This window comes from Raphanus sativus, chromosome 6 (genome assembly GCF_000801105.2).
Source record: "Raphanus sativus cultivar WK10039 chromosome 6, ASM80110v3, whole genome shotgun sequence".
Taxonomy (NCBI): Eukaryota; Viridiplantae; Streptophyta; class Magnoliopsida; order Brassicales; family Brassicaceae; genus Raphanus; species Raphanus sativus.
The window spans coordinates 39,639,938-39,658,323 of NC_079516.1; the positions used below are offsets into that span (position 1 = coordinate 39,639,938).

Genomic DNA, 18,386 nt, shown 5'->3' on the forward strand with positions numbered 1-18,386 from the left:
AGGAAACTTCATGGTGACTGCCTGGATGGTGAGAACGGTTCATGCACCTTGTCGTTGATTTGTCCAGACTCCAGAAGAGCCTTGTTTTCACGGCTCATGGGTCTGTTATCCAACCGATTTATGACACATGTTTTTATAAAATGGATCATGACCGTCGATCCAAATAAAGGATAATCCTTTCGTGATTTGACGCTCAATATGACTACAATATAGTAAATGCAAAAAAAAACTCTTCACCAGCTAAATGAATACTGGATTTTAGTTTTTGGTTTTGTGATTTGTGATATATGCATTCAACTTCAAATTCGATAGAATACATGATAATAAAGAAGAAAAAACTAGAATACATTCGAGGTGCAATGATTCGGGACAAAGTGATAATATTAAAAAGATAACACTAACAGTAAGTCTGTACTTATATGTATTGAAACTTATTCCGTAAATATTTTCTTTGTTATCTTCTAAACTACACGTATATCTATTGTTAAAAGAAAAAAAACTACACATTATCTATAGTTCAAAAGTGGACCATGCGCAAAAGACATATTATATGCATGGAAAGATGGAACATCAACATGTTAAAGCCAGAAGACATTTTTCAACACCTAGTTAACTAGTACATTTACGGTATGCATAGATATATTTATGCATATAAATTTTTAAAAGGGTGAAAAAAGAATATTAATGGAAACAATTCTTATTGTCACATATATAATTCATATATCTTAGCATTGTGTTTTATAATAAGTTAAAGAACAAGGATGGGTCACAATTACAAAATTAATTCTATATAAATCCTTCACTTCCTGTTACATTACTGAATCTCTTATTGCCAGTAACAGTTTGCATTTTCACACAGCTCCCCATCTCTCTCCCATATATCATCACACCTCTTCTGTGCTTCAGAGACAATATTTTCATATCTTTGTCAGATCTTTCTCCTTCTTCCTCCATACGTTATCTCAGCAGCTTCTCCATATCTCTCTCCCCTAGAAAAAGAAGAAGAGAATGGATAACGCTGACATACTAATGAACATGATGATGCAACAGATGGAGAAGCTTCCTGATCACTTCTCTAACCCAAACCCTAACACTAGTTCCCATAACATCATGATGCCCTCCGAGTCCAACAGTACTTATCACCCTTTCTTCTTCAACCATACCCATCTCCCAGTACTTAACCCAACCATCACTCACCACCACCAACCCGGTTTAAATTTCCGGTATGCCCCTTCCACGTCATCATTTCTCCCGGAACAAAGAGGAGGAGGCGGCGACAACGCTGACATGGCGGCGATGCGAGAGATGATCTTTCGAATAGCCGTGATGCAACCGATACATATTGATCCAGAATCGGTGAAGCCACCTAAGAGGAAGAACGTGAGGATCTCTAAAGATCCACAGAGCGTGGCGGCTCGGCATAGGAGGGAGAGAATCAGCGAGCGCATTAGGATACTTCAACGCCTTGTACCCGGCGGAACCAAGATGGATACTGCGTCGATGCTCGATGAGGCTATCCATTACGTTAAGTTTCTCAAGAAGCAGGTGCAGTCGCTGGAGGAGAAGCATGCGGTGGTTAACGGCGGAGGAATGACAGCAGCACCGCCGGTTGTTGGTGGAAAAGGATGCGGGACTATGCGATCTGATCATCACCAGATGCTTGGAAATGCACATATTCTTAGATGATCTTCTGTTAATGTGTTTCATATTATATTATTAATATGAAGAGGAAAAACATTCTGGGGAGGAGTGGAATTTTATATATTAGACGTTATTTTATTTCCTGTTTCTATAATCTCCGGGGTTAATTCAGTCAGGCTTGTGCTGTAAAAATAATTATAGTTTCTGATAGTCATGTTTCATTGCTAAAAGAATTAGTCTTTGATTGCTACTAGACAATGAGACATGTTCCAGCTTTGAGACATAATTAGTTTACAAAAATGAAACATTGCTAAAAGTTTACAAAACCAAAGTTTGGAACAAGAGAGTTGTATTATTGTGCCACAAAAGGTAAGTCCAAGCCGTCAAAGAAAAAAAAAAAGGTAAGTCCAAATAAAACCCAATTCACGAACACAGGCCCCTTTAAGCTCGAAGCCAATATCATAGGCCTTGCACAACTGCAAACCAGATTAACTACCATGAAATTCTTGAAGCTGCCTGTAATGATTCCAGATGGGTCTATATAATTTCTTATTGCAACTGGCACACACGTATATATCAGATCGTCATTTATTAATATGTAGCTTGTGGCTTGTAGTAATACCATTACTATATCATAAACTGAACTATATAATATAACAGTGTGCGAGTGCGTGGATGAATTTTTTTTTTCTTTTTCTGTGGATGAATTTTGAATTGCTGCAATATGATTTCCTTCTATGTATACACTTTGAAAATGAAAACTCAACATCTCAGTCCTTCTTGTTGATTGCCATTATAAGCTCCGTGCGATCAGTCTCCATATTTATTTGTTTATATCTTTGTACACACGCCACTTGAATAGATAACAGTAGTTCCTAAGCTTTGGCTTCAAGAGGGTAGAAGTTCACCCTTCAACACATTAGCTTCAACATCAACAAAATCTCGTCTAGTCCAATCTAGTCAATCCTTTTACTGCCCTATAAAACATTATTATTTAATCTTGACCAATTTCTTTCTGATTGACACTAAAAGATTCTTTTGTAGCTCCAGTGTTCGTTCTTCCTCCTGTTCTTTCCACAAATGTTACACTTAACCACATTATTGAAAAGGTAATTCATTACTTGACTTTTCCATAATCTTTAGACTAGACGTCGAGAAAACTCGTTTGACATACCTGAATATTCAATATGAACAAACATATTTTTTTTTCACATTCTGTTCAACTATGTTCTATTCTTTCGTTTAATCATATTTATTCCACTACATATTGACCATTTGGAGTAAAAGATTAGAGATCATTATGCTCTTGGAGCATCTCTAATATATTACTCTTAAAATTATACAACACCAAAATAGAGTTGAGTTTTACTTCAATCTATTGCTCCATTGTTTACTCTAAAAAAAAATTAAATGATTTCACTTTTATTTAATTAACAATTGTTAGTAATACCTTCTACTTATAAAAATTATCAACTAACCCTAAATATCTTTTGTTTACAAAACTTCCACTAAAATTATATATGTATATATATAAGAGAGGATATTTTGGTTCAATAATGAGCATTAGAATATTTTCTACAAATTGTGGACTAATACATTTCATAATGAAATTATGAGCTTTATTATCTTTATTTTTGGAATCAAACAAGAAAATTTTAAAATTGATCATTCTCATTGTTTGAACAATATTTCACCGATCTTGGTGGTTCCATAAATGATTTACCAAATTATTATATCATCTATTTTATGTTATATTTATTTTATAATTTTATGTTTAGTTTTGGTATTTTTATTGTTTATGCATTTTTATGTAAATTATCAAATAATTTCTTATGGAAATCACATTTGTTTTTATGTTATTATATTATTTTAAAATATTTAAGTATAAAATAAAAAAAATCAAAATTTGAAAAACTATTTTATAAATAAAAAAGTCAACTCTGAAATGAAGTGATTGATAGGATTATTCCATTTCCATTACTCTATTTTATAATTAAAAATAGAGCAGATTAAAATATATTTTACTTCAAAATGATATTCAAAGTAGAAAATAGAGTCGATCGAGTTGGAAACTAAAACTCCATTCAATCTTCCTTTGGTCACACTCCCACTTCACTCTTCACCGCGCTAGCACTATCACATAGATCAGGAAGATCTTACTAATAACTGGTTCATAGAGGCTTTGTTCATCCGTTCAATCAAAGTTGTTCTTCTATCACAAGATGCAAGAGATGAAGAGACGGGTGGTAGTTTTTCGTACGTACATAGTATTTAAGACTTGCGTTTGTTATTTCAGACTCAGTTGGCCAAACAACATCTCATATTTGTGGAGAAAATGATACATTTAAATCATCAAATGTCTGCTTTACACAGTTCGGGATTTTATATGCGCATTGCATATACCTTTTTCCTCAACAAGGGTTAAATACGTATTGCAGATATGCATATTTTGAAAACATATATATATATATATATATATATTTGCATATATTTCAAGAGTTAAATTAAATGACTATTTTTATGTTTGTCACATTTCTATAATTTTTCTTTAATTTATTTGCGGTTCGATCTGTGTCGCATGAATTTGTCACGTTTATAACGTTATAACGCAATATGTTCCGATGCTCGGCACTATTATCTTATATCAAAAACCTAATTAGGCCTAAAATCAATACACATGTCTCTTATTTTTTCACGGACTCTGTTGATTGATAACTAAACTGGCCATATTCAATCACTGAAAATATGTTCTATCTAAATAGTCTAGCGAAGGCTTCTCGTGTGGCAACTTCGAAAATACAACAATTTGTTGGCCTTTGCCTCAATGTATTTATGGACAACTAAAAAACATGTTTAAATTGATGTTCATGTACTTGGGCTCAGCCGCCCAACTCAAGTTTGGCTGACTACGACCTTATTCTAGACTTGCAAGTTCAGTCAATGAAGTGGATGCGTGCAGTGTTCTCGAGCCCTATTCGATCTTTCCGATAAAACAGAACTAATTCAGGTTAATTTGGGTGGTCATGCATTAGGATTCCAAGGGATATCCGCAGGACCTTTAATTTATGCTTATCTTGAGAGGGACCCTCTGTAGCTTTGAAAAAATCTATTCCACTCACGCGACAAGTTGAAATGAGTTGTTTATTTTTTTAATAAACGATCAATTATGCGCATTTGGTTTACCGTTTCTTCAGAATCAAGTGGTGCACATGGTGTTATGAAATGTATTTCACTTATCTCTTTACAATGTACAATAGGAATTATATATACAAAGTACTTAGGGTAACCAATAACTATACATTCCTTAAGTACTATCATAGAATATATTCTCGAGAGATACTTGATCTCTTACACGCCCCCTCAAGATGGAGCTGGTGAAACTACTCCAATCTTGTCTCTTAACTCCAAGAATCTGGCTCGAGGCAGAGGTTTAGTCAATGCATCAGCCAGTTGATCACGAGTATGAACATGTGCAACCGTCAGTGCTCCTTGTTGAACTTGGTTGCGGACAAAGTGATAGTCAATTGCAATGTGTTTCATCCTTGAATGGAAAACTGGGTTTGCACAGAGAAATGTGGCACCAACGTTATCACAGAAGATTGTCGGTGCAGAGGGTAGTGATATGCCAAGTTCGGAAAGAAGGCTACAGATCCAGTTTATCTCAGCAGTGGCATTGGCTACAGCCCGATATTCAGCCTCCGTAGAGGACCTGGCGACGCCATTCTGTTTGCGTGATGACCAGGAGACAGGATGTTTGCCAAGATAGATAATATAAGAGTTGGTAGAGACATAGTCATCTGAGTCTCCTGCCCAGTCGGAGTCAGAGTAAGCTTGGAGGACCAATTTGTTTGTCGCTGAGAAGAAAATGCCATGAGTCGGAGTACCAGCTAGATATCTGAGTATTCTTTTAGCCGCTTGAAAGTGATCTTCGGTTGGAGCATGCATAAACTGCGAGAGTTTGTTCACAGCAAAAGCAATGTCGAGCCGCGTGAATTGGAGATATTGAAGACTGCCAATAAGCTGGCGATACTTCGTTGGATCAGAGAGTGTAGTACCAGAGTGGAGGTGAAGCTTTGGGGAGGAGGCCATAGGAGATGTTACGGGTTTCGCATTCGTCATATCATAGCGATGAAGTAGATCCAATATGTACTTTCGTTGGTTGAGATGGAGACCCTTAGCAGAGCGATGAGCCTCGATACCAAGAAAGTAATTTAAGTCTTCTGGATCTTTGATCGAAAACCGTTCTGCCATAAGCGTCAAGAAGCGTTCAATTCCTGCAGTTGTATTTCCAGTGACCAGTATGTCGTCGACATATATGAGGACATATAAGGTCTGAGTTCCTGTGTTGAGGACAAACAATGATGTATCCGCAAGAGAGTATTGGAAACCCAAGCTGAGTAGAAAGTCCCGTAGCTCAATGTACCAAGCTCTGGGTGCTTGTTTAAGACCATAAACAGCTTTGCGCAGACGCCATACATGATCTGGTTTGTCAGAGTCAATGAAACCAGGGGGTTGATCCATATAGACTTCATCGGTGAGAGTTCCTTGGAGGAAGGCGTTATTGACATCCAGCTGTTTTATAGGCCATGAGTTACTGACTGCAATATCCAGCACGAGACGTAACGTTGTCGATTTGATCACAGGGCTGAAGGTGTGAACATAATCTCTTCCCAACTGTTGGTTATAGCCCTTTGCAACGAGACGTGACTTACAGCAGCGATGTGTGCCGTTGGCGTGGTACTTGTTTGTGTATAGCCATCTGCAGCCCACAACATTGTACTGAGGTTGCCGTGGCACAAGATCAAACGTACCATTTCGCACAAAGGCATCTATTTCAGTAGACATGGATCCCCTCCATCGCTTATCTCTAAGAGCTTGAGCGACTGTACGCGGTTCAGTTGGGAAAGATGATGATAGAGTAGCAGAGTAGTTGTATCTCGGGTTTGGTTTATTTATCTGGTTCTTCCTTCGCGTGAGCATAGGATGATTGTTAACTGGTTGAGAAGGAGCTGGCGCAGAGGAGACAGCCGGAGCTGGCGCAGAGGAGACAGCCGGAGATTGACCCGCAGCACTACTCGTCGTCGGGGGGTCTGTGTGAGACGCAGTAGAGTTGACATCATGACCAGAGGTAGAGTCAGGAATAATCGCTGCATTGTCTGTATCACTATTAGTAACACTAAGCAAAGGAGATGAAGAATTAACCTGTTCTGTCGGGTGAGAATCTGAGCTCGAGGTACCCGTTTGCTCCATGAGTGGTGGTTGTGGAGCAGGTTGGTGTGGGTTAGGTGGGGTGGTAATGATAGGAATAGCTGTAACTGGTGGGGATGGGTATGTTGGCGTGGGTTCAGGGCTTTCTTGGGTAGGTTGAGGAGTTGATTTTGTTTTGAAAGGGAAGACGTGTTCATCAAATCGAACATGACGAGACACATAGATGCGACCGGTGTTGCGTTGTAGACACAGATATGCACTTTGTGTCTGAGAGTATCCAATAAAAACACATGGAGTTGAGCGATCTTCAAGTTTGTGACTTGTATACGGGCGTAACCATGGGAAGCAGAGGCTGCCAAAAACACGGGTTTTGTTGTAGTTTGGGTGGGTTCGGAAGAGTTTGTGAAGTGGTGTATCCATGTCAAGGACGGCAGTGGGAAGGCGGTTTATGAGATAGGTGGCGGTGGAGAGGGCATAGGTCCAATATGATTTTGGCATGTGGGCATGTGTAAGCAAGGTGAGGCCGGTTTCAACAACATGTCTGTGTTTGCGTTCCGATACTCCATTGTGCTCGGGAGTATGGGGAGGAGATGTGAGGTGAGAGATGCCGGCTTCAGAGAGTTGTTGGCGAAGGGCTATAAATTCTCCTCCATTGTCCGAGTACAATGTTCCAATTTTCGTTGAGAATTGATTCTCTACGAGGGCTTTGAACGCTTTAAAGGTTTCCCGGACTTGAGACTTCAGCTTAAGAGGGTATAACCATGTGTAACGGCTGTAGTGGTCAACAAGGAGGAAATAGTATTTGAAACCATCAACTGAAATAACTGGAGAACTCCATAAATCAGTAAAAATAATTTGAAGGGGTCGAGAGGATTGGAGAGTACTTTGATGGAAAGGTAATTTGTGAGTTTTATTAATAGCACAATCTGAGCACAAAGTAGATTCTGATACAGATTGAGAGCAAGGTAAAGAAAAAGTTGAAACAATGGTTTTGAGAATAGAAGCAGAAGGGTGTCCTAGGCGGTGATGCCAATCGGACAGTTTATTTTTGGGTACTGAAGAGGTAAAAAATGCGTGAAGGGTTGAAGGGTTGGCTGGTCATCTCATAAAGCTTCTCATAAAGCTCATCCTTGGTCTTGCCTTGGATTAACGGGACCCCCGAGTTGAGATCCTTCACCTGAAAAGAAGCAGGGAAAAATTCAACAGAAACTTTGTTAGCATTACAAAGGCGATAAACTGAAATGAGATTCTTTTTGATGTTTGGCACACAAAGAACATTATTCAGAGATAAATTTCTTGTAGCTGAAGGCATAGAAATGGAACCAGTATGTGTTATTGCAAGACCAGTACCATCACCAATCAACACCGAGTCATCTCCATGATATGGTTGATGAATCGACATATTGTGGAGATCACTTGTAAGGTGATGTGTTGCACCGGAGTCCATGAGCCAGGCGGTAGATGGATGTTGAGCCGAGACAGCAAGGTTTGCACGTGGTTGCCATGGGCGAAAAGGTCCGGAGCTGGCTTGAGAGTATTGTTGCTGAGGCATCTGAGGCAATTGGGGGCATCTCCTTGCACTGTGACCAAATACACTGCAGATTTGGCAACGACCTTGGTAGCCTTTTGATTGCTTGTGCTCTGGCTTTGGAGGATAGGACTGGCTCGGTTTGTTAGTGTTGTTCCAGTTGGCGTGGTTGCCACGTTGCTGATATGGCTTTGAGCGAGTAGTGGCCATGTTCGCCGTTACTGGAACAGAGGGGACAGACGGAGTGGAGGTCGCCAGTAGCTTAGCTTCCTTGTTGATCAGCTTCTCGTGGATCTCAATGATGGATGGAGTAGTGTCTCTGCCTTCAATCTGCTCTGCAACAGTCTTGTACTCCTCAGGTAAGCCATCAATGACATACTCTATCATGTCTTCGTGATCCAGAGGTTTGCCTAGGAGAGCAAGTTGATCGAAACGGCTAGTTAAGCCTCTCATATACTCATCAATGCTCTTGTCTCCTTTGGTGAAGTTCTTGAGTTGCAGACGGAGCTGCTGGATGTGACCACGGGTCGGAGTTGCATAGGTGGAACTGAGGGACTTCCAGACTTCATGAGAGGTCTTTGTGTTGGTGACAAGCGCTTGAATCGTTGGAGATAAGGTGCCGATGAGACCGCTATAGATTAAGCGATCCTGACGCCTCCATTTGGTGAATTCTGGGTTCACCGAGATTTGATCATCCACTGTGAGTGTTTGATCTGGTGCTGGTGTGGATCCGTCAACATATCCAGCGAGATCGTAGCCGTCAAGGAGGGCATGAACTTGGAGACTCCAAGTCATGTAGTTGGTGGATGTGAGTTTGTTGACGTTAACCATGTTCACGTTGAGAAGAGGCTTGGTGGTATCAACTTCATCGAAGTTAGCATTAGCAGCCATGGTGATTAGGAAAAGAGAGGTAAAGATGTGGGAAGAAGAGGTAGGGGGAAGAAGATGATGGCGGCGTACGAGAGAAAAAAAAATTTTTTTTTAGGGTAATCTTAGGCTCTTGATACCATGTTATGAAATGTATTTCACTTATCTCTTTACAATGTACAATAGGAATTATATATACAAAGTACTTAGGGTAACCAATAACTATACATTCCTTAAGTACTATCATAGAATATATTCTCGAGAGATACTTGATCTCTTACACATGGTGCCATTACTTGCACAATATTGTTGTTGAATCAATGTAAAAACAATTATTTTGATATCTTTTGAGATAATGTGACGTCTACATCTATTAAACTTCATTTCTATTTTATTAATTATCATAATCATATTAAGTACTATAATGCAGTATTCCATTGATATCAACATATAGACTTCTATAGTTTGATTTTATAAGTAGTTAGCAGATAGATTTAATTTAAACTATGTACTTCCGGTGCTATTTTTGAAATTCCATATTTCTTGAATACTTCTATATATAAAAAAAGTTTGTTAATTTGTTCTTTGTAAATGTGCTATTTAATAAAACGAGCAAGTTGTGTGGTAGGCGTAGGGCACATTCTTTTAGACAGAGATCACGGCCTAGTTTAAAAACGACTTGGAATAGCGATATCATATGCGTTGATATCAAGCGACGGTTGAAGACTGTAATGAATTGGATACAAAAGAATCTTCTTTGTTGTACAACAGAAATAATTCTAAGCAGGTAGGAAAAGTATAAACTACGATGAAAGTAGCCGAAAGAAAATAAAAAGGAAAAGAAGAGAAAAATCGGAGTATGTGATTGGTTCATGGTACCAAAACCAAAAGAAGAAAAAAGAAGAGTCGCAACTCGCAAGTGGCAAAGGTCTTTATCCATATATTATCGAGGAAGATATTTGCAGAAGAACAAATAAATAAATAAATAAATATCCAAGAAAATCTAAGACCATCTCCATCCCTGAACCCCAAATTTAGGGTTCATAACCTTTTTTTTTTAATTTTAATCGATTTTTTTTTTAAAAGATCGATCAATCGCAGGTAAACACGTGTGTATGGAACCCGTGAAACAGTGTAAGAATTACATTTTAAATAAGAGGTTTAAGAAGCGAGAGAGTGAGAGTTTTAAAGAAAAAGAGGATTGGTGGGACTCTATTGCTAACAAATTCTATTAAGAGTTGTGCAATGGAAGTGCTATGAGAAAGGAGTAAATAAAGGGAACGAAGGATTGGTGGGAAGAACATGCGAACATGCGACGGTGACGGAGTGACGGCTAACGATATACTATACGTCTGGAGTTTTGTGCGTTCGTCACCGTCAGGTTCCGTTAAGGGGCCCTTCTGTTAATTCCTGTTTTTCTCTTAAAACTATTATTAAATTGAAAAATCTTGATATTTGTTTTTAATAATATTATTATAGAAGTTATGAAATGAAAACTTAAGAGCCGCAACTTGTGAAAGTCTATTGCTCTGTTAAGAATCAAAGACTTCGTTCAGTCTGACTCCGACAATAAAGAAAGTAAAGAAAAAAAACTTCACTGTGAAGCACATCTTTCTGTTTCTTGGATGCTTTAGATTTATTATTTATCAGTCAATACTTTTATGTTGTAGAGTCTGAGGTGCGCCGCAATTTTGTTTCATGACAATCTTTCAGCTTTCTAATAAAGAAAACAAGAAAAGTAATGTTATTATCTAGTGGGTTTTGGTTTAGTAATTACTACTCCCTCTGTTTTTTAAAGATATATGTTTTGGTGTTTTCACACATATTAAGAAAACACATTAACTATACATTATTTTTTAGAAATTATCAAATTCCAATGCATTTTAACCAATAGTCTTTCAATAAATTCAATCAATTTTATTGAAATTTGCAATTTTTGTATAGAAAACATAAAAAATACATCTTTGTGAAACAATTTATTTTTCTAAAACATCTATCTTTAAAAAACAGAGGGAGTAATTAGTAACGTTTCGGTGTGTATTTTTTATTAAAAGATTGGTTATGTAACTTATGGTCCTTATGGGTCGTTAGTTAAATTGCTCGTCACAAGAACTATAACGTCTCTGTTTCGAATCCTAAATTACTATGACAAGCAAATTTACTTATAGTGTTCTGTTTTCTATAAATGTATAATACAGAATTCTGGTTACAAACTGAATTATTACAACTATAACAGCTTCAAGTAGATATATATCTTTTTATAACATCTTCAAGTAGATATTTATAGGTTTCAAAAAAAAAGTAGATATTTATATAATAAAGTATTTAGAAACCATAGACGAGAAGGGATAAAAGAGTATTTATATTACAATGATAGAGTATTACATTTCTGTGGTTTTCAGGCAAGCATGCCCATTACGACTTGGCCGGGCAAGCAAGTTGATGTGAAAACTTCTATATTAAGCATTTTATTACGATAAAAGTTAAACATACCGTAAAGTTTTTGTGTCTATTAAAATATTAGCAAGAAGACTAATGATTGGAAGAGTTGTCGGATAAGGTCGTATATCATGCATCAAAATCTGTTGAATTGCTATTGGAATTGATAAAAGCAAGAAGAATTCACTAGTACAATTCACATGTGACAACTTCATCGTATTCAGCATTTTTTCATCTATTATAGTTTAGAGACACATTATGTTATTTGGAAACAAACATGCAAAGTGCACCTATAAGGATTTATTTTTTTGCTAAAAATGCTAAAATCTTAATGATGTTCAGATTTACAATAAGTTAATCTAAGAGCTAGTCTACCTTGGCAAAAAGAAGGAAAATTCAAGATAGAGTAATGGTTTTTTTTTTTGAAGATGAGTAATGTTTATGAACCTAAACGATTAGATAAATCTAATCTGACAACAGAGAATGAAATTCCTTCCTATCCCTCCTTGCCATCATTGTATTCTTCATTTCTCTGTATATCCTTCGCACGATCACTGTTGGAGCGATAATGCATTTGTTGTGATACACATTGTTTTTTACTTCTATTGATGGTAAATTGCCGATTGAATAACTATCTTCCTATCCATCTATGAGAATTGATAGGTAAGTCTTTTAGTTTTTCAGTCTTTCATTCATCCATGAAAACCGTAGTTTAAATACGAGAAGAAAGTGTACCAAATGGAGAAGAATTTGATTCTTGGATTGACACAAAAACATTACAAATATTTTTGTAATGTGATACTATCAAAGGCCCTTGAAAGCAATATCGATCGTGGTAGATTGGTTAGTAACTTGACGGTCAAGACCTAACGAAAAACTTACCATCAAAAACTTACCATAAATCGTTAGCTAATACTCCCTCTATTTTATAATAAGTGTCACTCTGAGTTCATTGTTTCATAATAAGTGTCATTCTGAGCTCATTTTTTTGGTACACAAAAAGTGTCACTTTACAATTCCAATATAAATTATACTAACTTTCAACTGAAAATTAATTGCAAATTACATTGATTTTATAAATAATTTTATTTATCTAAAATACTATTGGTCAAAGAGATATAATTAATTACAACTTACATATATTTCAACAACTTTCTTAATCTGTGTGAAAAAATATCACGACGACACTCTTTAAGAAACGGAGGGAGTATTTATTTTCCGAATTAAAAAACGATTTTGTTATTTAATTTCATTTTCATTAACCCAACTAGGAAATATCAAATACCCTCTCTCATCACGTGCATTAATTATCCCATATTGGTAAAGAAAATTAAATCGATATATAAAAAATATAAAAATCGAGTATATATAACGAGGAAGTCGCGCCATAAGCCACAACCTAACCGTCGCGAGCTACGTGCTCTGTATCTTACCAAGAGCTTCAAATATCAATATTTCTCCAATCTTGAATCCTAACGAAAAAAGGAAACTTCTACCCTAAACCAAAGTCGCGTATCTATAAAAAAGGAAACTTTTCTTCACAAATTCACAACTATCTCACAAACCCTTACAAGACCATTCTCTCTTTAGTCTCTGTGGCTTCTTCTCAATGGAGTGGGTTCGTGGAGAAACAATCGGATACGGCACGTTTTCCACCGTCAGTCTAGCCACGCCGTCTAACACCAAAGACTCCGGCGAGTTCCCGTCGCTCATGGCAGTCAAATCTTCCAACTCTCACGGCGGAATCGCGAACGAGAAGTCGGTGTTGGATTCACTCGGCGACTGCCCTGAGATCGTACGATGTTTCGGCGAAGATCAAACGGTGGAGAAAGGCGAGAAGCTTCACAACTTGCTCCTCGAGTACGCTTCGAGAGGAAGCTTAGCGACTCGACTGAAGAAACTGAACGGCGAGGGTCTACCGGAGACCACCGTGCGCCGATACACAGGATCAGTGCTCAGAGGGTTACGTCACGTCCACTCGAGAGGGTTCGCTCACTGCGATGTAAAACTCGGGAATATTCTGTTATTCGGAGACGGCGCCGTTAAGATCGCGGACTTCGGTCTGGCGAGAGATTTAACGGCGTCAAAAGAAGGCGCGGAGATACGAGGGACGCCGTTATACATGGCGCCCGAATCCGTTAACGATAGCGAGTACGGAGCGGCTGCTGACGTGTGGGCGTTGGGATGCGCCGTTGTTGAGATGTTCAGCGGCGAAACGGCGTGGAGTGTTGGGGAAGGGTCGCACTTCATGTCGTTTTTGTTGCGGATCGGTGTCGGCGAGGAGTTGCCGAAGGTTCCAGAGGAGTTGTCGGAAGAAGGAAAAGACTTCCTGTCGAAGTGTTTCGTTAGAGATCCCGAGAAAAGATGGACGGCTGAGATGCTTTTGAATCATCCGTTCGTGGCCGTTGATTGTGAAGACGATTATGATGATGGTCAACGAGACGAAGTCTCTTTGAAGGTGGAGGAAGAAGTATCGACGTCGCCGAGATGCCCGTTCGGATTTCCTGACTGGGAATCTATGTCGTCCGAGTCTGAGATGCAATATCAGCCGTTGGATTCTCCGGTGGAGAGGTTTGATAGGCTGGTTTGTGAAACGGTACCTGATTGGTCCGTCGCCGAAGACTGGGTCACCGTACGGTGACGAAAGTGAGAAGAAAACAGGGGAGAAACAGAGTTGTTATCTGTTGATCAAAAAAAAAACAAGAGTTGTTATCAAAGGCTAGGTTATTTTTTTTATAAACCTAGTTAGATCCAAATTGAATGACTTTTATTCATATTTTATATACATGTAATGTGTTCGTTGATATGAACAATTCATTGTAGTCTTACGTGCCATTGATATCTTGTCATCATAATCCATACATCAAAAAGTGTAGGAAAAAATAAATTGCTACCGGTGTTTTGAGACTTCTGATGATTGTAACTATCTCAATGTAGTTATTACCAAACCCTACCACAATATCTTATGGAATGTGACACATAAGATAAATGGGAATCTAGTTATCATCAAAGTATGGACCTATTGTGACAACATGCCAAGATAAAGATTCATCTTCGTGTCATCTTGGGTGTTGTCCACTGAAATTGCTGATAATGAACTAGTGAGCAAGTTGCTTTATAAACTGGTGGCAAGCGGACCGTAATGATAAGTTCAATACCACATGAAGATCGTTATGGAAAACTGAGACTTTGTTGTTTCTTCGACTCTTTAGTGAAAGAAGCAACGAAAGGATTGTGATATCTCACATGCATAGCTTGATGGTGGTTTATTTTATGGCTTTGATCATCAGGTAACCAAAATATAGAGGAGTTATCAAGCATTTAATCAAGAAGATGATGTACCATTCTAGGATTAGAGGCAGGTTCTATAATCTTTTGATCGTTTGGTCGCTGAACTCAATCATAGGTGCGTTTTGCTTCTGCTTTATACACATTCTGTGTTGAAGTTATTTGTGCTTTAGATCAATATAATGCATTTGAAGGAAAAGTGTGTCCCACTCGACTGTTTTTTCCTAACTAAACAAATCTTACATCAGACCATATGGTCGCCTAGTAGATTCACTAGTACATTAGACCATGGTAGTCACATGCTCTAAAAAGTTCCACATGAGCTAATAGATTCACCAGTACATCACACCACAGAGTCGCTTGAATATCAAAACTTCCTGCATCAATCCCTGGAAAAAAATACAAGTCTGCCACTAATATTATTGCCCGTTCCAGCTCGAACCGCAGTTGGTTTCCCCCAACCAAAATCGTTCCTGTACACATCGAATCGGGGAGAGCTTGAGACAAGTACATACCACCAGACAATACTCTACTCCCAACTCGTCTTTAGGTTTTTCACATTTCTAGCCCAATCTTCTGCAAAATTATTACAGTTTTCATTCGTTTGTGAGCTCACTAACTTACTTATTTGCAGAGCAGCCCAACCCAAGCCGCGACCAATCAGCTCTTTCACAAAAAAGAACATTTGAGATCTGAAAATGTTCTTGTTTGTGAAGTGAAAGACTCGATCTCTTGTTACCGGCTATTGGTTTATATGGTTTAAATTGATTTTGTAATTAGATTACGGTTTAGTCAATTGTACAGATTAGACCTGGTTTGTTCCGGTTTGTCTTTTCACGTGTATATAGTGACACATTTGATCATGCCTGAAGAAAGTTCACGTCTTGGTGGTGGTGGTGGCTTCTCTGTCTCTGAGAATATGGATAGGGTAATTAACCCCGTCGAGGAACCATCTTTTGAGAACAAGAGGCTGATGACCGGAGCTTGAACCACTCGAGCAAATCATGGACCAAGTGTGGAGGAAGTTCCACATCGAAACACCGTCTGCTGCCATGTGGTTGTCACAGTAACCGAGAAAGACTGCCGTCATTCATCTCGGTGACTTGTACTGCAAGCAACGGCTCTGTGATGCCACCACAATTCTTGAAACCATCAGCGGGAAAGAAGCGGTTTATGAAATTAGAAACAACGCCATGGTGTGGAAGAAGGTCACTCACCGAGAGAGATTTAGCTTCAGCATGGAGAAACCTAGCGTCCAGAGCCATCACAGTCTATGTAAAATGACATTGTATTGTCTTGGAGATTATGTACTTTGGCAAGACGACTGGCGAGAGGGAATTAGATATCTAAGGCAAGAGAGAGTGAGGACTTAAGTCGAGATATGGGATGGAAATCTTGGTCGGGTTTGGGAAAAGACAAAACCTCTTTTGAGGATAATCGACTTGAAGAAGACTGAGATCAAATGGAGTAAGTTGGATCTTAGTCCGACCAGATTGGCCACTGTTTCCTGGTTGAACAATGCTTGAAGAGATTAAGGGGTTGACTGGTTTTTCTGCTACCACCCGCAAACACAGTTTTTGCGGTTTGTAGCGGTTGACAGCGTTTCAAAACAATCATACAAACCGCTATAAATCGCTTCAAACCGCTTCGAACCTCTTAAAATCAAAAGTTGGTTCCAGCTATCGTTTGCGGTTGCGGTTGGATAAAAAATATTACTTTTTTTTCTAAATATTTTAAAATTTAAAATCAAAAATAAAAAATGAAAATATTATAAATAAAAATATATACATTTTATATATCAATTTAAATTCACAACAATATAGTATTTTTTTATAAAAACTTTAAAGTAGCTATTCATCATAATTTTTAAAAGTTAATATACATACATATATAAAGATATACACATATATAAAAAAGAAACAAAATATTCTTTAAACTTTTTAATATAAATCTTCATAAAATATATTAAAATTATAACTTTCAACTACTTAAAACTTTAAAATAAACTTAATATTATTATTAATCATATTATATTAACAATTATTATATTTTATCACAATAGTATATTTTTTATATTTTATAATATTATAATATGTTTATATTGATAATTTATTATTAAACCGCTACAATGTCTCATAATCAACCAGTCACAAACATCCCGCAAACGCAACAATTTTTAAACGTTACGCCAGTCATACAAAACGCCATGTAACACTTGAAACCGCAACCACCCGCATCCACAAACTCCCGCACCCGCAACCGCAACCGCTGCGTTTGAACCAGTCAGGCCCTAAAACTACTGGTCTTCCCATTTTTCTTTTCTAGTGTGACGGTAACTGAAACTCAACCTATCTAAGATAATATCCACCTGCCACAAGATAGAGCAAAAAGACTAACCGAAGTAAGTAATAATTGAAGTTATTGGGATTTTTTAAAGTCATTCTACACTTTTTAAAGTGAATTTATCACTTTTACAAAGTTGAACTTTTTATTTGTTAGTGTTTGTACATCAAAACCTGTCAATAGTAAAACTGTGAAGGTAGAGTAAAACTCGGCCTATCTAAAACACTGGTCACATGCCAAAAGAAAACACAGAGCAAATCTTATCCAAAGTACGTAAGGATTGAAATTAATGGTTTAAAGAAAAAATTAATGGTTTTTTTTAAGTCACTGCACATAGTTACAAAAGTTAATTGGTACTCCCTCTTTTCTAGAATTCTAGAATTTTCACGTTTATTAAAAATATAATAAATATTTACATTGTAGTTTACTATTTATTTTTATACGCTTTCGAATAACTATTCACCAGTAAAATTTAAGCAGTTTAAATATTCACAATTAATATTTCTCAAAATATACAAAAGTACCTTAAAAATATAGAAAATTTATTTTATGGAACAAGAATAAAATCTAGAAAATCCTACTTCCATGAATGGAGGGAGTAACATTTACAATGATGTACTAAGAATTGATACTTTTTTAGTTTTTAGTGTTTGTCTACGAAAACATGTCCAAAATGTCCGTTTTATGTTTTGACATGATACAGAAAAATAGTCCACACATGAAAAAAAAACTCAAGGCCATATCTTTAAAGCTCCATTCTCCACACAAAGCAAGCTGCCAAGATATATATTTAAGAATAAAGACTTTTGAACCAAATCTATCACCTGTTATAATTGTTACTTCCAAATCATTATCAGTCATTTGTGTAAGTTGTAGTGATCTTGTAACATTAAATAATCTACTTGTAGAATCTACGTTTCAGACCTAAACCATACTTTGGTAATACATGGACCCTAATACTTTGTAAAAAACAGGTGTGAAAATATGATCGTCTGCTTCTTTATACTATATCCACAAGTAGATTATTTTGTCTCATGTAGCATAAAAAGTCAGTTCATTAATGAATCATAGA

The 18,386-nt window shown here is 37.3% G+C and overlaps 2 protein-coding genes and 1 pseudogene across 2 annotated transcripts; 2 read left to right on the forward strand and 1 right to left on the reverse strand.

The window, feature by feature from the left end:
• Window positions 1–810: 810 nt before the first annotated feature.
• Window positions 811–1,941, forward strand: LOC108810784 (transcription factor HEC2). Its single transcript, XM_018582871.2, has one exon. It carries the CDS (start codon window positions 1,009–1,011, stop codon window positions 1,684–1,686), a length of 678 nt encoding a protein of 225 aa, XP_018438373.1. The 5' UTR covers window positions 811–1,008; the 3' UTR covers window positions 1,687–1,941.
• Window positions 1,942–13,065: 11,124 nt separating this feature from the next.
• Window positions 13,066–14,511, forward strand: LOC108809458 (mitogen-activated protein kinase kinase kinase 20). Its single transcript, XM_018581597.2, has one exon. The coding sequence runs from the start codon at window positions 13,293–13,295 to the stop codon at window positions 14,322–14,324; it is 1,032 nt and encodes a 343-aa protein (XP_018437099.1). The 5' UTR covers window positions 13,066–13,292; the 3' UTR covers window positions 14,325–14,511.
• A 753-nt stretch (window positions 14,512–15,264) lies between these two features.
• LOC108808485 (uncharacterized acetyltransferase At3g50280-like) lies at window positions 15,265–17,283 on the reverse strand (annotated as a pseudogene).
• Window positions 17,284–18,386: the final 1,103 nt, after the last annotated feature.